Source organism: Solanum lycopersicum, chromosome 2 (assembly GCF_036512215.1).
Source record: "Solanum lycopersicum chromosome 2, SLM_r2.1".
NCBI classification, from domain to species: domain Eukaryota; kingdom Viridiplantae; phylum Streptophyta; class Magnoliopsida; order Solanales; family Solanaceae; genus Solanum; species Solanum lycopersicum.
In genome coordinates, this window is record NC_090801.1 from 61,408,118 (window position 1) to 61,433,332 (window position 25,215).

The 25,215-nt window shown below is 31.1% G+C and overlaps 3 protein-coding genes across 3 annotated transcripts; 1 reads left to right on the top strand and 2 right to left on the bottom strand.

Moving 5' to 3' along the window:
* Nucleotides 1-504: 504 nt before the first annotated feature.
* On the bottom strand, nt 505-7,174 carry LOC101243849 (pyrophosphate--fructose 6-phosphate 1-phosphotransferase subunit beta-like). The gene is given in 16 exon segments (NM_001310043.1): nt 505-816; nt 958-1,026; nt 1,142-1,186; nt 1,291-1,375; nt 1,539-1,650; nt 1,761-1,876; nt 1,950-2,120; nt 2,234-2,365; nt 2,899-2,987; nt 4,603-4,666; nt 5,252-5,357; nt 5,480-5,586; nt 5,692-5,745; nt 5,855-5,976; nt 6,067-6,228; nt 6,871-7,174. Coding segments are annotated over 16 exon segments (1,710 nt in total). The 5' UTR covers nt 7,070-7,174; the 3' UTR covers nt 505-739.
* Nucleotides 7,175-8,827: 1,653 nt separating this feature from the next.
* Nucleotides 8,828-10,571, bottom strand: ChrC (plastid lipid associated protein CHRC). Its single transcript, NM_001247254.1, has 3 exons — nt 10,068-10,571; nt 9,337-9,532; nt 8,828-9,241 (listed from the first exon to the last, which is right to left on the bottom strand). The coding sequence occupies exons 1-3, from the start codon at nt 10,535-10,537 to the stop codon at nt 8,927-8,929; spliced, it is 981 nt and encodes a 326-aa protein (NP_001234183.1). The 5' UTR covers nt 10,538-10,571; the 3' UTR covers nt 8,828-8,926.
* A 5,424-nt stretch (nt 10,572-15,995) lies between these two features.
* On the top strand, nt 15,996-17,247 carry LOC104645789 (uncharacterized). The gene is made up of 2 exons (XM_010318262.4): nt 15,996-16,135; nt 16,362-17,247. The coding sequence occupies exon 2, from the start codon at nt 16,398-16,400 to the stop codon at nt 17,007-17,009; it is 612 nt and encodes a 203-aa protein (XP_010316564.1). The 5' UTR covers nt 15,996-16,135; nt 16,362-16,397; the 3' UTR covers nt 17,010-17,247.
* The last annotated feature ends 7,968 nt before the right edge of the window (nt 17,248-25,215 follow it).

Sequence of the window (25,215 nt, forward strand, 5' to 3'; positions counted from 1 at the left end):
AAATGATAGTATTTTATTGAAATGGAGAATATTTGAAGTCGCAAGTAAAGGAGAAATTAACGGAAAAGTGAGAGACCATATATGTGTAGAGCACGTGGAAATTCTGATGCCTTTTTTCATGGATTTTGGTGAAAGGTAAAAAAGGGTGAATCCCTTTTTGGAGTCTTATGTCTACAAACAACTATTCACCTGTCTTACTGTCCAACTCTGATTCATGTGATAGTTCATCACCACAGTCTCATGCCAAATACGCTTTGCCTTTTTTCAAATTTGCTGTGTAAATACAACAAATTAAACATGTAATAGTATAGGTTTTTCTTTTAAGAATATCATCAAAATCGACAATTTGAGTTAATATCATTTATGTAAAGTGTTAGATTACAAGTATTCATACTGATTATTATCACCAAGCACCGGTAGTCCAAGAACAAATTGACAAAAGAGTGCCAGATTCATCAAATCGACATAAACACAGTAATAATATGCAAAGGCTCTACTTATGTATTTTTTTTCATTTACCTTCATAAGAAGAGAATATTTTTAAAACAAGAGATTATATTATTCAAATGCCACATTAAAAATCTTGTAATCAAGCATATGTTAAAAGCAAGATTCGAGTTTCACATAGATCATTAGCCGAAAAACAACTTAAACATAAGCGATAAGTGCTTACGTTCTCCCTCGAAAAAATCATAGTACAACAAGTGTATTTCACAACAATTCATATATCCCCTCCCTCCTATGCATCTACTCCCAACTCCAGAAGTAAAGTGTGGTTTACTTTATTCGCCACTGGACCAACAAATTGAATGGGACCTGTATTCACAAAACCACAAGAGATGGTGAGATTGAATGCTCCATTTTCCCCCAAATATGTCATATAATAAGGTGAGCAGAATTATCGATAATAATTAATAACTAATGCTGCTTCATAAACCAAGGTCAAACTCAACATACCTGGGTTAATGTATCGGTTGTTAAGAGCCCATTCTTCCCTCTTTGAAGCAAATTTCTTGAATGGAGCACCTGAATAAACATTCCAAGTTAGTTTTCTACTTGGTTGAACATGAATGGGTTGTAGTTGCGCTCTGTAAGAACAAACAGTTTTGATAGAAGTTATATTATATCCGAGAGTTCTAACCTTCAAGCTCAACCATAGCCTTCTTGATCACTGGCTTGAACTTGCCTGTATAATTGAAAAACATTTAGAGTATGAATTAGATGAAATGACGCAGCAAGGACATGTCTATTGTGTAGAAAATCAATGAAGGGAAGAACGAGTTGTTGTACCATGTCTCCTCTCTACGTCCATCAATGCAGTGAGTGCTGTTCCACCTACCGTCCATTCTTCAACAGGAGCAGCCAAATTACCAACCTATTACACAAGGAAAATCAAGAGTGAGTTAGCTGATGTATGAATTTTAGGATATTCAGAAATGAGTCGCACAGGTCCAAATAGTCACTAATCAGGAAAATATAACAATGCATCTAATAAAACAATTGGAACTAAACTATTTTATAGCAGAAGAAGCACATACCGATGATATCAACCCTGTCTTCCCACTTTGAAGCAGTGATCCTGCACCATACCCCAACGCGTAACAGTATGTAGAATCAAAATTGGATGGCAAGCCACACCTTCCTTCATAACTGCAAAGTTTGACCAATTGTCAGTACTAAGACCTTATTTCGAATAATATAAAGTTATGGTATGACACAAACAGAAAGTAAAGCAATGAAAGATCGTGCAAGAAGAGTACCCAAAAAAGTGGGACTGTCCTTTAAATTGAGCATTATATGCACCCTTCTGCTTCCTCTGATCCAACTCAGTTTCAACCATTTGAATAAGCATTTTCTCAGTTTCAATTTTCGCAACCTGCAGAAATAACACTTGTTATCAAATTGTGTAGCACAGAGTAGAATCGACTTTGACCATGATCAATATTTACCTGGACATTGCCGTGTGGATCTCTCTCAAGAAGCAGTTGTTCCTGAATAGCTAGGGGCAACAACTCAAAGAGCTCAAGGCACTGGGGAGTAAGTTTCTTTTTCCAAACACCAGCTTCATCTACGACATCATGTGCCAATATTTCATTTAGTTCCGCAATGAGTTGCTGAACCTGCAAAACACCACTACGAAGTCGGAACACATACAACCAGTTTCCAAAAGGTTTACCAGTATAAGGTCAGAACTTTAATTGACTACATTAGGTTAAGTTATATGCTGTTTTACCTCAGGAATGAAATCTATAAGTCCTTCGGGAATGAGAATAACTCCATAATTGTAACCTGACTCTGCGCGCTTGCAGACCACATCAGCAATGTAATCCGTAACATTCTTAAGAGTCAGTTTCTTTGCAAATACCTGCCAAAATTTGACATGTTTGAGATATAGTTGGTTTTGAAGTTTGTTAACCAGTGGAATGTGATATAAGCATCGTATAACTACAGATTAGTGATCAAAAACTTCTTCACTTTCTCAATGGCGCATGCCAAAGCAATTTCACAGAATTAACTGCCTTTGTGTGCAGCTTAAATAATCTTGGTTTCTTTCCTCCTTGCATTTTAAATTTTGTCCCCAAGTTGTATGCATTAAGTAACAAGAGTAGACCACAAATCAACCCCCTACACCTCCCAAAAAAACACATATTTTTCTTTCCAATGAACTTTAATTGCACTCTTGGATCGAGAGCATATTTGAAAGCAGAAGTGTAAACCTTTACAAATCACACCAAGAAATTTAAATCTACAACGTAGAGCAACATTTTCTAAAAAATGATGCCCTCTTTTTTCAAGATAAGTACTCGTGTATTTTTCTTATTTGACTATAAACAAAGGTTTATATTTTCTCAAAAGATTTTTGGTGCAGAAGAGGAGTGCTAAAATTAAGAAAGATACCTCTTCTCCAATCAAAGTAACGTTTGGATGAGTTTGCAGAGCACACTCTAGAGTAATGTGTGAAGCAGCACGCCCCATGAGCCGCACAACTGTAATGAGTTAACAGACAAGGTTATGATATTTCAGATGTATGCAAAGCAAATAGAGAACTGAGCAGATAATAATTGCTCAAAGAAAACCACAATGAAGTACGATGAAGACCTTTTTTGTGACATTTGAACTGCAATACTTTTATGCCTTAACACAATTATATCTAATGAAGTCCACCAACATAATAGAATTTTCAGATACTAAATATACAAGAGCTATGATGGTTTAGTAAAAATAAAGTTAAGCCTTCTTTTATTCTTTTTCTTTTTTTGAATTTATGAGCAGTAGGGAAAATAAGTTCATATACAAACATCAGATGAACAGAAGGTGAAACTCAAACTGGTAGATATTGCAATTAGTAAAACATTAAATGCTAGAAAAAAAAAGTAAAAAACATACGGTAACTCCGAGTGGAATACATAAGACACTAGTAAAATTCAGCTTCGACTAGTGGCAAAATGACAGGCTCAGTTCATGACAGAATTGCTGCATAAATATCGTGGAGACTCACCACTTCTCTTTGCTTTTCAATATATTGGATAATTTTGAATATAATACCATTTATTTTCTCAAACTAAACGAACAGTATATAACTATTCAAAACCAGTAGAGACACATGGCATATGCGGAAAGCAATCAAAATCCAAATATCTGAAGTTTGTTCTTTCAAATATATTTAGGTTGAAGAAACATGCTATTTCCTGTATGAGGTAAGTACAAGAAGCTCCGAGCAGCAAAAATGATCAACCAACCGACAGTTTGATAATATCAAAGGCATAACTGCTTACTGGAACCAAAAGGAAAGACAAAAAGAGCAAATAGATATAGAAAAGTCAAGTGAAAATTCATCATCAAGAAAAAGTACCAATCCATTAAATAACATCAAAGAAACAGGTAAGTTGTAAAATTATAGTGAGAAAGAAAGAGAAAAGATGCATAAAAGAAAGTCCAAGTCTTCATTGTAAAGCAAAACAATTCATCAGATCTCTTTCGGTCAGGTATGCTCAATGCCTCTCAGATCCTCTCATACGCTCTAATTTTAACCAATAAACGGCAACCCTCCTTCACGACCAGGAACTAGATGATAAACACCAAAACTACACTCGCGACAAAGAAAACTTTGACAGAGAATGATGACATGAGTAAGAGCACTAATAGATAAGAGGGCCGATCTCTTTATGGAAGTATTGGTCCAACCCGTAGCCATTTTTTAAAATTGACTGAGGAAATCCATCTGGAACCAACCCTTAGGACTAAGGCAGCCTTGTACACTCTGGGTAATGTGTCTGCCCCTCTTCTCTTCTCCACTTAAATACTACCAGCCTTGTTTGGGCTCAAACCTGTGCCCTAAGTCACAAGTGTCAACATTTACCAGTTCAACTAATCCCTGGGGGGCCAATCCATAGCCTGATCCAATTTCTAAGGGAAGCATGTAGCTTGGAAAAGATCGATTTCTAATACAATTACGACATTAGTAAGAGAAAGATAGTATATTTTCAGTTCTTGATGAATAATTTACTTTACACAAAAATCCTGTCCTAAAATGAGGAGACATGAGATAAGAAGTGCTATGATGAAGTTGATCCTACCATATGATAAGGCTAGTGAACTTACAATGATAGTATTTTCCTGTTGATCGAGCATCTACCATCACATTCCCAATCATTTCTGCATATATCTATAAATCAAAATGGAAACTATTATTACATGAACCTTCACCGGATAATGCACTACAGGATCATGCATTATCAATTAAAACTTCAAGCAGAAAAATGAGAAAATCAGTCTGTATGGAAATATTATGACTTAAGCAAATTTGAAGATTGTAGCATTTGCAAACAAAGTATTGAAGGTTTTCAACATTTTCTAGCATTGAGCATGTTATGCAATGAGAAATTGTTCTTTGAAGAGAAACTGATCTTTTGTTGCCAATCAGAATCAAATATGTAACAAAATATGAGAAAAATGATCATGCCAGCCACCGGAAGCCAGTCAAGACTGGGGTACATGCCCAAAAACAAGGTTTCTGTTGTGAGTATCTTGTGTTTAAGGGTCTTATACTCATAGATTAGTCTATGACACGGGATAGGCTGATGGCTAAGACTAGCTGATGGTAAGCTTGAATCATTAACATCATTATCCAGATTAACACACATTCGTACAGCTTCACTTTCTATACTTTATAAGACTGTTTCTTTTATACAAATCGAAAGATATTGAATCTTTATAGAGAAAGAAAAATGTGTTAATCAGAAAGAGTTACCTTGCATGCCGTATCAAAGCCAAAACTTGTGGGAACCTCTTTCGATTTTAAGTCACCATCTATGGTTTTCGGGCATCCAATAACCCGAGTTTTCAAATTTTTACTTCTGAAAAAACACAGCAACTTATTTAGCCCCAGCAATAGTACTGATTAAACATCAAAAAAAGACAATCATTTCAACTGCTAATTTTTTTATTTCTCATTTTATTTTTGGGCACATTATGTCACCTGAAGTTCTCAGCAAGAAGACAAGCATTTGTATTGGAGTCATCTCCACCAATTACGACAAGACCATCTAGATCGAGCTTCTTTGCTGTCTCTTCAGCTTGCTTAAACTGAAATGATGGAATTGGTCATTAAATAGAATACTTTTTCGTGTGTAATATGCATAGCTAGATAGATTATAGAAGGTTCGTATAATTATAGAATATGGTGAGTACCTGCTCTGGAGTCTCAATCTTGTCCCTACCACTGCAAATCATATCAAATCCACCCTAGAAGAAAGAATATGAACTCGTAAATAATGTTCTGGACGTTGAATTGGGAGACAGATTAAAGTTCTAAAATATCTTGTTAACAGAAAAAAGCTGCTAGGCAACATACCTGATTTCTGTATGGGTAAATGAACTCCGGGGTCAACCCCACATACTTTCCCTTCATGACTCCAGCTGGTCCACCCCTGAATCCATACATTGTGCTTCCCTTGCAATGAGTCTGCAAATAATCTACCGTCCAAATACAAAATTTGAGTAAAAGAAGAAAAAGAAAAATCTGCAATAATTGAACTAACATAAAGTTCTCAAGGATGAACTAACCAAAAATTCCAGAAATAACATTATGTCCTCCGGGAGCTTGGCCTCCAGATAACACCACTCCTATTTTCAAGATTTGATTCATCGCAACATCCCCAGAATCATCAGGCACCAATGAAACAGATGGTTGTCCGTATAAGGAAGGAAAAAGCTTTGCAATCTCCTCTGCAATCACCAAATCATCCTCAAATTTATCATACACATCATAAACAACAGCATGCTCCTAAAGAAGGCTCTATAAAGTTTATCCAGTGAAGGGTGCAGAACGACTTGCAACCGTAAACTTCTACGTTATAATTTATGAACTTCTTAGATCAAACTTTTCAAGATTTGATCCTCCTTAATTGGCGTTTGTAAACTATTTGGTTGAAGTTGGAAAGGAAGTATTTGGAAGTTGAAGTAATGTTTGGATATACCTGAAATCATTACACATCACTTGAAATAAGTGTTAAGAGAGATCCCGCAAAACATCACGGTCACTTGGACTATTATGAAACAAACATTATAACACATGAATATACATACAGCAACTTGATCTATTACAATTAACGCATTGATGTACAATAGAAAACAGTCTAACGAATGCAAAACAGTAAAGTAACTTGATCTGCTACAGGAAAAAAATAATGTTATGCAAGAATATATAGTTAAAGGAATACAGAATTAACTTGATCTATTACGGGTGGAAAATGTAACCTTAGAAATACAGTTAAACAGGAATGCAGAGCAGTACAGAAATTGATTTATTAAGGTAAAACTTGATCTATTTAGAGGAAAAAATATTTAGGAAGAATGCAGTAAAAAGACCTGGATGACCGGCGGCAGATGAAGGAGGACCATCAACGACTTTGAAAGGGCTTCCGAGAACAGAAGGAAGAGGAAGAGGGTGATCTAAACGACTGTTTTGAACTTCACTGTAAACGGCAGCATATCGTCCGGTACCCGGAGACTTAACGGAAGAAGCTAACTCTCCGTTGTTAAGCAAAGAAAGAGCGGCGGCGGCCATTGAAATCGCCGGAGCAGAAAAGAGAAGAGTTGTTTTGGGGGTTAGTGAGGAGTAGCAGTGAACAAGTTGAGACTTGAGAGGCCAAATAATCAGATCTTTCGGAGCTCCCTATTTTATTGTTGCTCTGTCGCTTTTGATTTGCAAAAGGGCAAAATTGTCCTTGGAAACCCCGCCGGGTGAGTAAGATAGGGGTATTTTAGTAAGAAACTTATTTTATTACAAGGGTACTTCAGTATATTCGTCATACAACCAACAAAGAGTGTCATTTTGTTAGGGATTTACTACATTATTAATTATTCTTTTTTTTTTTTGCAATCCTTTTTTAGGTAGGGGATGGTTGGTGGAAAGGTGAAAAAAGCATATTCCGTTATTTTGTGATTTTTATTCCATTTATTTCTCTTCCTTTTGTTACCACTAGAGTTACCAGGGTGGGCATTTGATCGATTTTTGAAATTTTAATACCCCTCAACGTAACTAGAAATCCAAATTGAACTAGATTTAGTACTGTTCATCGATTCAATTTCCCAATTCATATTGTGATATGTAGCCGCACAAATTACAATTATTCCGTATATTAATTTCTTATTGTATAGCATCTCTTCAGCTAATATGATTAAAAAAATAGTTAATGTAAAAATTGAACTCGGATGAAATAAACTCAATGTACATCTGCATATGGAAAAACGTCAAAAAGTTTCTTAAACGATCCAAAATAACTTATATTTATTCTTAAACTATATTTTGACTCAAGTCTATCCTTTCCGTTAAACTATTGAGTCAAAAATACCTTTCTTATTAACGAAAGTTTTAAATGTCATACTGCATGCCAATATAAATTACTTTTTTTTTCCACTGCCACATAGATAAATCCTAAATCCCAATTACTCTTTTTTTCCCCGTATTTCCTTATTTTCCAGAATCAATTTCACTGCTTCTCCCTGATTGAAGTTTCGTTTTTGTCCAGATTTTGTGATGTTTATTTTCATTTTTTACTTAATGTTTAGTAATGCATTTCTTCATTAGTTCTTTACTTGGTTTATGTCCAGCTTTTGTGAAATTATTTCTAGTTTCTCTATTTCTTCATTAGTTCTTTACTTTAGTTTATTTTCGGCTATTGACCAACTTTGCTGATTTTTAACAAACAACAAGCTAGCGGAGGGTTTGTATTTGGAGTAGTGTGTTTTGTGCTCAACATGTTTTATATGAAGTTCAAATATTTGCTTCCACCGTTAATGTTCCTCATTTTGCAAATTGGTTTATCAAGTTACATTGTTGGTATTCTATTGCTCAATGTTTTTTGTTTAGCGGTGATAAAATATACTTGTTCAATAACATACTTTAATGAGGGAGAAGGGGTGAAATCTTTTCTGGAAAATAATGAATAAGAAAAAAAGAATAGTTAAAATTTAAGAACTTAGTCTAAGTAACGGTAAAAAAAAGAGTAATTAGTATTGGCATGTAATGTGACATCCACATTACATTTAACAACTTCCATTAATAAGAATAGTACATTTTACCCATTACCCAATAGTTTGACGAAAAAGATAAATTTGAACCGAAATATAGTTTAAGGACAAATATGAGTTATTTCAAATAATTTTAGGGTATTTTTGACCCTATTCCGATTAGCATATGAAGGCTTCTAAATTAGAATGGTCTCCTGCTAAGTGATTCATATGTTAACTTCTTTCAAGCTATAATTTAATAATATGCCATAAGTACAGATCATGAGGACAAGCCATCTATAGAGTTTGACTTGAGGAAAACTTATTTTTAGTTTACATCATATTTTTTTACTTTCTAGTGTTTGCTCTCCTATATTATGATGAAAAACATAACTCCAAAAACATGTGTCTTTTAAGGCTTCAAGAGGGGACTGCCTTCCTTGATCAACACAAATACACTGCCAGCATCTCCTCTGGAGATCCTAAGCTCATCATCCAAGTAGGTTGTCAGCAGCCATGATTGTGCATTGTTATTGGAAATAGGAAACTTAATTGGTGGTTGACTTGAAATGGACTTGGCCACCGAGGAAGCTGTGTCTTGGACTGAAGTAATCAAGCCTTTGAAGGGGCTTAGATCAATCTTTTGTCCCAAGAATTCAACGTTCTCAGGCAATACGATGGAATCTGTCAACTGGGGTGTTCCAATTATGCCTTCTTCGAATTTAATCTGAACCAAACACACCGTATAACATGAGACTAAAATGATGATCAAAGTACAAGGAACGATGACAAGACTAGAAAGATGTTAAAGAAGATACTTACCTGGACGCGTTTTGGACTTCTGACTTCGAATTTGGCATTGGTACTAATGGAAGTTGTAGCTAAAGGTCCAGCAAAGACAACAGAGTTTTGGACAGTGAAACTCTCAGAATCGATAGTCTGTGAAATCTCTTCAACTCGAACCAGAAGCAGATTGCCCCGTGACAACAAGGGGAACAAACCCGAAAAAGATGTGTACCTGCAGTGTTCCAGCACAGAATTCCAAGTGTTCATGACAAATATACACTGAAGCAAGAACATTTAACATTCTTGATAGCGAAATGATGCCACCTGAATTCTCATGACTAAGAAAGTGATGCTCATATAAGGTTCATCTCAAGAAACATTCGAAAATTAAGAGTGGACACTGGACATATATTTGTCATATGTTCGTGGCAACATATGTGGCCACAGTCATGATTGAAATTCCTTCAATATATTTACGTAGCTGTGGTAGTTAGCACCAAAAAATTTGAACTTTTGATCACTAGTACTTCCAGTTTGCAACAAGGCTTTCATTTATCTTTCCTTTTCATACTCTGACTGTTTTAATCCCATACGCAAACTACTATAGTTTTTAAATTAATAAATTAATTCGATTGCTAAGAGCATAACAAATAAAATAATAAAAGATGTAATTACCAAATAAAAAATTGCAAGCTAGTGAAGCAATTGGTCATGTGAGTGAATTCACACTACATAATTCAACCAAAAAAAAAAAATCAAGAACTTACGCAAGAATCCATTTGCCGTTGAGAAGAGTCAAGGCTTCAGTAGGTGCTGGATTAGGGTTCTTCGACTCAAGCTGTGTGATGAGTTCAACGATTTCCGCCCTAGTCTCACTGCTAGCACTCAAACCCCTATTGGTTCCATAAAAAGAATCCGCCAATTGCTTCTTCAGCAACTCAATTTCACTTGGCTCCTTTGGTGGTTCTTCATCCACAACCGCTACTCCACCCGGACTTATTTTCTCCACTTCCGGCCCCCACTCATCTTCCTTGTCGTAATTTGTGGCTTGAGCTGTGAATTTTGGTTTTGGGTATGTGAATTCTTTGACTGAAATTGCTCTGTGTAGTTCTGTTTTTGATGGGAAATTCGTGGAGGAGATGGGTAAAGTTGAGATTTTGGAGGTGGGTTTTGAATATTGGGATGTAATTTGGAGAGTTCTGCAAGGAATTTGATTGAGAGAAGAGATGGAAGCCATTTTCAGAGTGAAACAGAGAAAGAGCAGAATGCTATTTTTTGTAAATATGAAATGAAGAAAACAGGGGAAGCTCGATTGAATGAGAATTACAATACTGTATGATGCATTTTATAACGAGCGTGTTGCCTTGGATAGCTGGGGTAAAAAGACATACATACCCTTTTCATTTAGTTTAGTATATTTATTAATTTGAGACTATCAGTATGGAGAGTTATTTATTCCTTCACTAAATATTTCTGAATAGTTCTATGTGACGTAAATTTAAATATATCAGATGTTAAATGAATATTGAATGTTGGATAAAAAATATTTACTAGTTGAGAGTGTGAATAAACGAAAAGAAAACCTATCAATACCTATTACTTCATGTTTCTTGATTTTTATGTAATCTCTTATAATATTGATTATCTTAAAAAATTAAATAATTCTAAATATATGGTAAAAAGTATATTTGAAAATTATTAATGATGATTTTTTTCTCACGAAAAAAAATATCCTAAAATATATGATAAAAAGAAGATAACATTGGGATGATGTAGTTAAATAATTATTGATTGAACTTTATAACTAAATTCATACATATGATTAATTATTGATTGATATGTATAACTAAAATATGTAATTGAATAGTCGTTGATTGATGTCTATAACTAAAGTCATGAAACTTCACGACACCGCAAAAATTATAAATTAAGATATCAAAAAATCAAACTACATTGGCTAATAATAGAATTCTTTAACTACTAACTTTAATTCATTTATAACTTCAAAATCAATTTATTCATCTAACAGTATATTTGTTTTGTTCCAAAAATATCATTTTTTTTTACTTTTTTTGAAAACTCTCAAAATGTATTAATTATTATATTATTATTATGTAATTGTAACTTGCAGTTGCAAAATATATATAATTTTTTTATGCAATGTTATATTGATACAACACACACAATGCGCATGCACTAAATTAATTATAAAACAAATTGCAATAATCAAATATTCAAACAAAACTACTATAGTCAAGTTGACAAAGATGAATTATATTATATATAGACTCAGTAAAATATTTACATAATGTTCTGAAAGGTTACTCATTTTCTTGTAACTCTATTTTGGATTAGATTTTTATGAAAAATAATTCTCTTTTATAGTAATAAAATTTAAAAGCTTAATTCGTAAAGAATAATATAAACAATTACTTCACTATATGCTAAACATCTTGTTTTACATATTATGATTTGACATTGATTTATTTTTTCCCACTCATCTTTAATTGTTGTAATTTGAATTTTAAAGTATTTTTAATTTTAATTATATTCTTATTTTTCTCAACTATGATTCAATTACAAAAAGTCATGATGTAGGGGTAGTTTGGGGGTTTCGAGAAAATGTTGAGGAGGGAATGATAGCTAGACACGTAACGTAACTCTCCTCTTTCTAGAATTTTCTATTTTTTTTAATCCTCTCAATTCGCCAATTTTTTTTAAATACCAAAAAGTAGGTCATTTTAAGTGGTGGAGGAGTTTAATTGCACAGGATATTTTGGCTATAGTAATGTCCAAAAATATAAGTATTAGTATGATGATGAGATTAGGATTTTAACAACGAACATTATGATTCGAGGAAAACGAGATTTTATCTCTCTTAATAAATTTCGACCCCAAAGAATTAGGATTTTAAGTTAATATTTATATATTATAAGTTTATGTTTTTTTCTAAAAAATAATTTTTTAGGGGAAGATGGTGTGAGTTCAATTTTATCTAGTTAAGAGTTGTTGTACTTAGTATTTACATCAAATTACATAATTCCGTCTTAAAAGTTACTCCTATTATAATGAAATATATGTACCAATTAATACTTGATATGGTTAAGTTGGTAATCAAAAATGTATCGACACCACTAAATGCAATAATAAATATTTTGCTCCCACTAGAAAGAACCCTGCAACACACGTGAAATATAAAAGTTGGACGTTAGAATTGCCATTTATAACTTGTTAGGCACAAATATGTTGGGTGGTTTCCTATGTATGAGTTGAGACATTTTTTTGTTTTTATGATGTCTGATATTCGTATTAGAGTTCGATTATTATAGATTTGTATCACATAGAGCTAAATTTGGAAGGAAGCATTTCCTACTAAAAAATTTTCAGTACCTAAAGCTCGAATTCAAGATTTCTATTTAAGGATGGAACAACTTTATCTGCCGCCAGGAGCGTATTTGGTCGGATTGGTTCGAGTTTTTTAAATATCAAATCAAAGCATTTGTGTCGAATTGTTAAATCTATGAAACAAACTAAACCAATAAAACTCGGGTTTTTAGCCTTGGGGTTTTTAGGCTTTCCCGCTAAAGTATTCATACATATACATATAATTTACTTATAATCCAAATATTTCTTCAATCATACCAAACTAAAACTATTTAAGGTGTTTTAAGATTATATAACACAAACAATGATAATATATGATTAATGACACTGAAATATTCAAAACACATACGAATTGATTTTCTTTTTGCATTAGTATTAATTTAATTTTGATCTAAGTTTTATTATAATTATCAACACTAGTGGACTATAATTTTTATGGAACAATCCAAAATTCTAAGTTTGAAACTTGAAATAATATATTAAAAGATAAAAATTATGAAAAAAGTATAAGAAATATTTAAAAATTATATCAAAGTTAATATTTTTATGTGTAAAATAAAATTTTAAAATTATATATACAATGTCGAATTGGTTTGATCTTGAGTTTTTTTTTTTAATTTAAACCAAATCAATCCAAATATAGTCGAATTTTTTTTTAACACCAAACCAAATAAAATCAATTACTAATCATTATTTTTTTCCAAATTAACTCAAATTGCAGTTCAATTCGATTTTATACTCCCCTATCCGCCGCCGCTCTTAACATTTTAAGACTCCACTCTTGAGTACACTGTACAGTCTATATAGATAATTAGAGTGGGCTGAGAGCTGATGGTCAGTTGTGAGTCGCAATGAGACACTTAAAAGGGCCGTTAATGGGCCGACTCTTATCCCTATTTTCATTCCTTCAGTGCAGGCTTCTTAATACTTTTCTTCAATCTTCTCAATAACAAAGTTACAAGAACTATGATTTTTATTTAGTGGGTTGAATCATTATTTTATTCACTGTCACAGGGAAAAGGATCAAATTATACCATTGTCTTAAGGCACAGTACATAAAAATATTCTTTAATTTAACCTCATTTTATGTCCTCTGATTTTGAATCAGGACAAATAGACAGTTAAACTTATATAAAGATAAATAAGTACATTTATGAGTTCGATGTGATATAATACACGTAGGAAATCACGTATGACACAAATTGTCATTTAGAACACATGTTTATTTGTTCAACTTTATACAAATTTAAATATTTACTTATCCTCACTCAAAATTAAAAGACATAAATATAAAACAAAGTCAAATTGAATGATAGATTTATATATTATCCATATTTTAGTGTCAAGCCAAAAAAAAATTGTGAGGATAATTGTACTCCCATCTCCCACTTTATGGGGGACAATAAGGAGTTTCAAGGTCAAATTATCTAATTTATGCTATGAATATAGATATATGTAGAATATTTAATTTTTAAAAGTAAAATTCATGTATTTTAAAATTGCATAAAAAATTATAGTATCTTACAAAACTTCAACATTTTAAAATATTAGAAAATCATATGAAAACATACTATTAAAGAAAAACTCTTTTGAATCTTTAAATATATACAGCTAAATCATGTTATAGTGACAATATTTATGTGAAAATTTCACACACATTGTAGCGAAGCTCTGTTATATTCTTCTATTGATACCCCTCATGAAATCTGGTTCCACATTAGTCAACAGTGTTTAAAAAGAACAAATTATGGACGGTTCATTTTTCAATAGAAAAATAGCATAGTTGAGATATCTAAGGGGAAAATCCAATAAGTTTAGAGATATATTTAGGGAAAATGCACAAGTACCCCATCAAACTATTTTCGAAATTTCAGAGACACACTTATACTATACTAAGGTCCTATTAACCCTGAACTTATTTAATAAGTAATTTTCTACTCTTTTTCAACCTACGTAGGACTAGTTTGAAAAAAAAGAGTCAACCAGTATTTGACCCACAAAATAGTGTCACGTAAGTCGAAAAGAGGTAGAAAATTATTAACAAAATTAGTTCAGGGGTAATAGGGTCTTACTATAGTATGAGTGTGTGTCTGAAATTTCAAACATAGATTGAGGGGATAGTCGTGCATTACCCTATGTATTTATGTATTTAGCCTCAAAGTCTAATATAGTTGTAAGCAAAAATCAGTTTAAAGCTTTTGTGTAGCCAGAATATAAAAAAAATAGAAAGAGTAAGAATGTCTTTTAACAATTTAACATTAAAAAAATAGAAAGAGTATGAAAATAAAAAAGACGAATACTATTAGTCTTTTCTTGTGAAAGTTATGACCATAAACTAATCGATGGTCATCATCAGTTAAATATATTTTTTTCCTTTTACATATTCGAACTTGAATACTAATGTACGTCACATTAATTGAGTATATTATGACATAATAATTTTTTAACAGAATATTATTGCATGGTATTTGATGAGTATGATTATTATAAAGGAATAACTTTAACAAAATAATGTACCACTACAAAGAATGGCATTGGTTTTATAGCTAGAATGCTATTATATAAATATTAAATATAACATGAAAATCGATTTTTAAAAAAATTTAGACAATCATAATGAATTATTATTACAACAAAAGACCACCCTAATGAAGTGTGACAACAGTAATTAAATCACATTACATAAAGCTCAGAGTGGCAGAGAAATTAGGAAAAACTTGATTTTATTTATTAATTATTATTCACGTAGTTCCAATTCTGGTTAGGTTTGTTGTGTCCATATGGACGACTAAGAAGTTCAATTATTCTCACATATTATTTTATTCCTCTAAAGATATTACCTAATCTGTATTAGGTTTATCAGATGTAGCAAAGTATTAGCAGAGATCAATGTCATTGAGTAACAAAATTTATGGTTAAACAACCCTAAAACTATTGATTATATCCTTGCACCAATAAATGGAACACTAAAAAAATTATTCTTGGAATGATAAGTAAATCTTTTGAAGCTTAGCTAAATAAAAACTATTACGGCGATGCCATTTGGAAAACCCTATTATTTAATATATATATATATATATATATATAGGTGTTGACTTAGTTATGGCCGGCGACCATTCCAAAAATATTAATACAAAAAAACAGGCAGATTGTATTAATGTAGGATAAGATAATAGTCTAATCTAAACCACCAAAAATATTATTTAAATGAAGTTGATCTACATTAAGCCCCACCACTCCCAAATTATTCTTTTTTTCTTCGTCTTCTTAATTGTCTTTTCATTTGTTTCTTTCTTCAAAGCTTCATTTGCTTACGAATATAAAGCGTATATTTACGTACTATATATTTCATATCCCTATGTTCCATTTGATCAACCGCATGACTTTATTAATACCCACAAGGTTACTGCTTTCTTCTATAATTAGCTAGCTAGGAGCTTATGTTCATGCGGTACGTTACGTTGGTGCCTCTAATATTACTCATCACGTGATTAACTTCCGATCATTTATTCTACCTCTACTTATATATATATATATACATGCATTATATGTGTGTGTTCATGCATCTTTTGCTCAAGTTTAATTTATACGTGTTTTTTTTTATATTTTCGTCGTGTTTTTATTTTCTGGAAAAAAAAATGAGTGAAATTATCGAAATGTTGGGTTTTGGATTGCAGGAAATTAGGAGAAAGAGAGGGATAGAAGTAAGAACCATGGCGGAATTGCTTAGAGAGAGAATGGACGGTGATGATCGGGTCGTGAGACGACGAAAGAGTTTAACTCAACGGTTAGGATTCACCGGATCCATTGCATGTTGTGGGACCACTTTGTGTCTCAGACCAGCTTCGTTAAGTGTGATGGACGACGACGAGCCACCGGCGGAATTAGGCCGTGAAACACAGCCGGAGATAGAGTCGGTTAATATTTTATGCTTGGCTGATCATATTACTACGGGTTCCGGGATGAACTTAGCGGCGGCGTTGCTAGCGGAGCGTAATTTTAGATCGGCCCAAGATTCTGATAGCCCAGGCCCAAATACAAGCCCGTTAAGATCCAACGAAGATGGGCCGGGTACTGGAGGAGGATCACCGTACAGGGTGTCGTTGATGAGATTGTTGGAAGAAACGAACGGGTGGGATGAGAAGGAAGAATCAGGGCTGGGTAATGATAGGGTGTGCTGCGTGTGCATGGGAAGGAAAAAAGGAGCAGCATTCATACCATGTGGACACACATATTGTAGGGTGTGTTCAAGAGAGCTTTGGTTGAACCGAGGTTGTTGTCCCCTCTGCAATAGATCCATTCTTGAGATCCTCGACATTTACTAAACAAAAAACTCATGGATTTTTGTGTTGACATTATGAAATTGTGACCTTCATTTGGTACAACGGAAAGTAGCACTAATAAAAATTGTTACACTACTTAAGTCTGTAAATCTGATCTTCATTTGTCAAAAAAATCTACGCAATGTATATTTTATTTTTGTTTAATTTGTTGTCTGTGTACTAGTGATTAAGAGATTGAAGTCAAACATCAAAAGAACTACATGTCATCTTTAAACCCGTATATCATGATTGACAAGGATGACTTTTTTTTTATCATGCTACTTATACTTTGCTTGCTATATATTAGGTCCCAAGCCCCAGTTACTTTTAGCTCATAAACAGTGGGTAAATGAGAAGTGCTGGACCAATACAAAATTGGAGCAGATAAATAGGCACTGTGACAATCTATTCGATGCTTTGTCAATTCGATCCATAGTCACTGGTCAGTCCAATTTGATTTGGTGCAAAAAGCCCAATTGTGAATGCAAAAATGAGCAATAATAATATTAAGAATTCCAATGACATATATAGCTGTTAGGGTGAAATTATTATTGTCGAGTGATTTGAGTTTTCATTTGATTTTTTTATTTGATTTTCTTGCAAATGGAGGGAAACAAGGAATAAAAAGAAGAAGAAAAAGCCTTGTAACAAATTATCGATATAGTAAAGTTAGAAGTTGAAAACAACATAAGCTCATGAGTATCGTAAAACTCAATATCCTGATGAATAAAGAGATAGAGAGAGGGAGAGGACGCTCTTTCAATAGTAAGCTATTTTAAAGAAGATTGAGTAAATGATTTTATTATGATGAATATGTTGAATATTTAATATAGAGGTAGGTGCGAGTACAAATAAATATTTGGGGCTTTGGATGTGTTGATAGTTGATTGATTGATAAAGAGCACTTGCTAAAGCTTCCAAATGCACATTTAGTGACTACCAAAGGTATAGATTAGGTTGACAAGTGAAAACAACATCCATCAAGAAATTAGCAACTAGTACTTGTTCTCAAGCAATAAGGGTCACATAAAACTTTGAGAATAAGGGTCACAATCACAAGGAATCAACCAAGAAGTAACTCAACACTTCCAATTCATCAAATCAGACCACTTTTGAAATATAAAATTGGTCAATGAGTCAACTGTCTTTAAAGTTAAAAAAGAAAATGACTAAATTTGGTTTTGATACATTCTCAATTAATTAAGGGTCCCAATTTGATATAAGGAATCCCATATATGTTCTACAAATCAACATCAAGATTTAATGTCTTCATTTCATTTTCATCTTCAATTGGTTGATCTTTCCTAGAAGCTACCTAAATGAGCAGTTTAATACATACACCCTCAGAAAAGGAGGGAATTCTTTTTAACATTCTTGATATATATTATTTTCTCCAATTGTAAAAGGACCCCACACTAACTTCCATAGGTAGACTGTATAAGTTATTGTATATGATACGCATATATTATATATCACAATATTTAAGATTATGCTAAGATGAATATAAGATCTTTCATAAAAAATTTATTAAAGATTTCGAAATCAATTTCAATAGAAGAAACTCTTAATGGAAGTTGCTTCTTCCTTTAATAATTTATATATTGATCTAATCATTAAATCTCAAATACTAAATATTAAAAAAAAAAGAAGAAGATACCCATATCATGATTTTGCAAACCTATCAAGAAAGATTATATGCTCCTTTAAATGCAAATATTTTGATCTAAAGGGGTATCTCTTTAAAGTTGGAGATTCAAAGATTAGTTCGTAATTGACCAATGACCTATTCATTTACTCTTTTAAATTTCTTTTAACTTAATTTTGGGGAATACATTTGCATTTTTAACATAGTATTTTGAAAAATTATAAAGGATAATAAATACATTATATTTTTATAAATAATATTAAATATGTGGGGAGGAGATTTTTGGTTAGAGTTTTCTCTACTTAAAAAGGAACTGTTCAAAAATTAATTTGATGCATTAAACATTTTGCATAAATTGATAAGCATAGGATTTGGGGCCAAAGGGGACAGCTCATCAGGGGATTCACCCGAATCCTCTCAGCAAAAAATATAATATATATGATAAAAAATTTTTTTAGATATATATATTTTGAATTTTCTAAAAGACAAATAGAAATAGATAACTTATTGGCAAGTTCACTGTATATTAAGTTCTATGTCCGTTGTTTGAATCATGACAACATTTATTAAAGTATTTAATTTTCTTTTTTTAGTTTCAATTTTTTTTTATAAAAATCATTTCTGTTTTTCAAGTTTTTTTAAGCCTTATTTTTTATTTTAAAACGTGTTAAAAGTGTGGTTTTAAACTCAAAAAAAAAAAATTAAAAATCTTATTTTTAAAAATTTATCTACGTATTTATATATTAATTTTTTGAATCCCTAAATGAAAATCCTGAATCCATTACTAATCCGATTATATATATAATTAGATACGGCAGAAGCCAAATCAGAATCTTCTACAAGTTGATAATTATTGGCACATAATTTAAGTTACATAACAAACAAAAACAATTTATGATTTAAAATAAAAATAAGAATTTTTAAGATGTGTGTCGACGCTGACAATCTTGTACATTTCCACCCAATACTATTTATTCTCCATTTGTGCGACAATTATTCTTTTTCCACCTCTTTAAATCACGAATGGAGAATTTTCATTATTTTAAATTAAATTATAAAGAACATGCCCTATACTTTCTAACTTTATTTTTCTCTTATATATTATTCTGAACAGCTTGTTTATTTTTTATTCGTAAATTCCTATTGGGTAGGGATGTCCCCAATAGGGAAAAAGAGAAGAAAAGAGTCTTGTGGGAATTCGACTTTAAATTCAAGATTTGGGAAAGACTCCAAATTTTGGGCTTGCATGTAAAGAACAAATTATCTTCTTTATTATATTTCTCACAATATATTTGATATTTATATTGAACAAATTAAAATTGAATAATTTTACCTTTTTTTAGATCTTTGATCGACTAGCATTCATTTATAATTAACGATTGACATAGAATTATTTAATATTTATTTACTTTGAATTTTGTCATTCCTAATTAAAGATTAGATCTTTATCTTTTTTTAAAAAAAATTCTTGAAGTTCTCGTTTAAATATAGTATTAATTCTCCCCTTTTATTTTTTTTTGATAGAAATAGTATCTAATTAGTTGTCAAATAAATTTTGAATTCTACTAAGAATATATATATATATATGTGTGTGTGAGATTATGATTCAATCCATTTTCGAACGTATACACTGAATTTAGTCACGGTATCTTTGAAGTTGTAATTCACAATGAAGTCAAGATAACAATCATAAATTTTCATGGTCTTAATTAATTTGGTCATATTGTACATAGGGATATAGTTTTTCACTTGTCTTCATGATATGCCCCAAGAAATATATGTTCTCGGGACCATTATATAATAATTTTTCATAATATTTATGAGTGGGAGACGCACAAAATAAAATTAGAACTCATATATAGCTAGATAATTAAACTTTAAAGTAGCCATGCGTGGAACCTAAAGCTACAATCCAAAAAGTCCGACATGCAACATGTACATTGTGCTCTTCGTATTTTATGAAATACATAGAGCTTCTCTAATTATTTGCTTTAATTGTTATTTTTCACTTCCATATATAGTTATCATCATTAATATACGATATATCTATATCTATATAATATGTAAATCAACCCCGGTTGTAAGAAAGAACAAAAGTATTACCCCTCGTTTCAAAAAGGATAACCTAATTTGACTTGGAACGAAGTTTAAGATAAGAAAGAAGATTTTTTAATCTTGTGATTTTGAATTAAATTTATGTCAAATGTACCAAAATGTTCTTTAATCTTATGGTCTTAAACAATACACATAAAAAAATAAAGTTAAAATGTTGAAAAAAACGGAAATGAGTCATTATTTTTTAAACAGACTAAAAAAAATAGAGTCATTCTTTTTGAAATGGATGGAGTATATTAATTTTATGTTTTCGAGTTGCAATAATAAATACTCCCTTTGCCCCATTCTGCGTGTCATTTTTTATTTTTCGAGAGTCAAATAATTTAACTTTGACTGGACATTTGAGTATGCAATTTTCAAAAATTTTAAAATAAAATTTATATATTTGTAAACTATGTAAAGAGTACTATAAGTCTCAATAATTGATAATTTAAAATGTTAAAAGAATTTATGAAAAATTTACGATCAAAGATAAACTTGTTTGAATCTCGAAATGCGAAAAGTGCCACATAAAATGAAACGAAAAAGAGTATTAGCGAGATAATATATTTACTTATATTGGTATAAATTTGTATTTTATTTTATAGCCTATGTGTCTATGATGTTGATAAAAATAGGTACTCGTATTATTTTGATAAATTTGTTCAACAGTAGCTAAGATTTGATGTCAATATCTAATTATTTTACCTAGATTCGATGGCTCAAGAGATTAGTTCATTATTATTTAGCATGAAGATTACTGTACTAATTATCCTCTAGTGAAATGTTCGAGGAATTAGAGTTAATCCACTATTTAGTTCACCATCACAATTCGACAAGTTAATGGGTTACAAACCAATTTAAATATATTAGCTAAACCATAATGTTTTATTATTAGACTTATAGATTTTAATTTGAGTTAATGACTTTACTTACTATCAATTGCACCCAAAATTTAATATTTCTGTACGACGTGCAAATGCTGAAAGATGGAGTAATATACTGCATAAATATTAAATTTTGAATGCATAATTCTAAAGAATCTTAAACTTTAAATAAATCAAATTTAAATTCTAAATTCGCAGCAGTAATCAAATCAAAGACAATCTTGAAAATATTTCTTGGTCTCCACTCGTGCAACTTTAAAGCAACAGCATTTTTCTTTTGTTGATTCTTGGAATAATAAAGTTTAATGTGTAGCACTTATCAATCAAGGAAAATTGGTTTCATATTTTTCTAATAATATTTTTCATGTTTGTGTTTTTATTTAATTAGAAATTTTCATATTTACGTACAAAAAGATCGAAAAGAAACCATTTTTCTTCCGATAATTTTGTAAATGACCTAGAATTTATATATATATATATATATATATATATATATATATATATATATATATATATATATATATATATATATTGTTATGTCAATTAAACAGGAATAAAATAGAAAAGTTTTTTTAAAAAAAAGTACAGTCACTAATTCGAAATATGTACATATAGTGTTTTACCCATGCATGGTTTTCCCATAATAACTTTAAAACGAGAAGGCCCATTGGTTTAGCTGCAGGAAATAAATGTAAAAAAGAAATGAAGTAATAATGAATTATGATAACTATACTTGCTGGATGTCAAAGTTTATAAGGAGGTCCCTGCAATATCTTTGTCACTCTATGGTATCAAATTGTCAAAAAGTTTCATACATATAATACCATTAATCAACATATATTTTTAAAAAAGTAAATAACAAACACATCAAACGCAAAATCCCAACATTATTATTATTATTAATAATAAAGCAATGCAAGAAATATCGAATGGCTAAAAGAAGTGGCTTGTCATGGAAGGAATGAAAAATCGTTACGAATGATGATTTCTTTATTGATAGAATGAGAAGCTAATTAAATAGAAAGAGTGATTCTTTACGACTTTACCCTTGTATTAATTTTCATCTCAACCGTCACACTGCATTGCAAATTCTTCGAATTAATAAATTTCAAATCGTAACATACATATAAATAGTTATATGCACTATGCAGTAATTAACTCAAACTCAATTTAATAAAATCCACAAAAAGGAAGGAGTACAGACACGCATGCTCAAATTGCCCTTAATTCTGTTTCTCTTTCATACTCATTATATAACCTTTTTTAGGTAAAGTCTCATTCATAATAAAGCTGTCAAATACAGTGTTATTTACATAAATAAGATAACAACATTTGTACAATTCTTTTCAAATTTAAACCCATAAAATAATAGAGGCCTGTCCCTGTCCCATTTCATATCATGCATTTATTTGTTTTTTAGGCAGATGTCTTTTTCTTTTCCTTGTTTTTACCTCACTTTTGTTTCTTTGTCAAAGATAAATAACTTTTACCTGTAAAATTCTATCTAACATTTTGGAGTAAATAAATGAACTATATTTGGAATTTAAGAACCTTATCCACTGCAGGCCATTAATATTTCTTTGAATTTTTGTATGTAGCTTTTCTAAATTCAGATATCTATATAGGTTACTTGGTAATTTCATCTTTTACTATTATTTAGTCCCATTTTGGTTTTTAGGTAGTTAAGTTGTAGAATTTTTTCTGTTCTTTTTTTGGCTAGTTTTCAAAAAAGTAATTGGTGAATTCAATATACTAACGGGTAGTTAGATGGATAGTACTTAGTAGTACTTAATATGCACCAATTTTTTACAATAAAAGAATTGTTTAATTTTGAGAGTTGATTAAAGTGAGAATATGTTGGTAAGATATTTTAATATTAATAAAAATATATATTATATGTCACATTATATATCATGTTATTTCTATTGTTGGATATTATATTTGTGTTTCTTTACTCTCATCAATTGTGGAAGAAAACAGTCATTAGTTTTTAGTAATTTATGTAACCACCAAGTCTTCATTTCATTCATTATTCTATATTTATGTCTTGTAACTTATGTAACATTTGAGTCAATCATTTGGCAAATTTACTATCCACTATCTCCTATTCATTGCGAGGAAGAATTCATCACGTATAAATAGTGTAGTCTTCATTTGTGTTATGACATGAGAAGAAACAAGAGAAGTACTAGAAAATATAGAATGAAAAAGATGAATAGTATATTATATTGAGGTTACTGTAGTGAAAGAGAGAGTTGAGACCTAAAAAATATTCTAAGTCTTGAACTATATTCACTATACAAAAGAGAGTATTATATGTTGAATTGAAGGAAGGTGTTCTTTTGTGAAGCTTTGGACTCTTCAACTAATCTGAAGTTGTTTGAGTTACACACTGTTGTTGGAATATTGTATCCTGGAGGGGACAAGTCAAGAGTTATACTGCTGGATTTGTGTAGATTATACCGCAGTGGGCTTGAATCTCCTTAAAGAGAACGAGGTATCCGTGCCTCAGCCTAAAGATTAGTTTACACATTTTTGTTCATTTTATTTCAACTGAAATTTATTATATTTATGGTATATTACACCAACAGAATATATAATACTTGATTAATACAAATTAGTGTGCGTCACAATCACAGTTTAATTATGTATCACACATTTTATGTAGGCTAATTATATTGTCATCGATCACAGTTTAATTATGTATCACACATTTTATGTAGGCTAATTATATTGTCATCGATCGAGTCCAAAAGAGTACGCATCATAATAACTAATTGTATTGTGTCTTATTAAGCTTTTTACATTTTCAATTTCCTGAAATAAAATTTAGGTAGCACGCATTTTCAGAAGCGTGTCAATCTAAAAATTTATCGATCTTTCTCTTTTGACCCTTGTTCCACTCTGTCCTTGAGATGGACATCTCAATATACACATTTTTTTTCTCCTAACCGTTCCATTCTAGTACCTTATTAAGCTTGCACCGATCATCATAGAAGAATAAATACGTAGAGATAATTTCTTTGGTCAAATTTACATGTCATTTCTTTTTATCAATTCCAAAAAAATGAGATCTATATATGTTCTTATATGATACTAAAAGTATCATATTAATAACAGAATAATGATTTTCACAATATAAATATCCAAAATATAAAAAAATTAAAATCATCAATATATATACCGATGATATTAAATATTTATATATATATATATATATATATATATATATATACACAAAAAAAAAAATTAATTACTTTTTATATAATATAATATCTTGATGAAGAGGAAGGGATGGACTTGATCTCACGCTGTTTAGCTCCATTCTTAGCCACAATATATTTAGGACCACAAATTTAACATGTGGTATCTGACAAACATTTGTTTTCAGATATATAGAGATAGTAAAATGGAGAAAGTAACTAATGTATATCAACTTAAATTTGTGAATATGCATTTTATACGTCTACGGTACTGTTTCAATGTTGTTTGTCAACTAAGTTTTAATGGCCTGAAAAAGTTTCCAAAACTATAGGTGAAGTTCAAATCTTCTACCGTGTCGTCAATGACAATTTCTCAACGT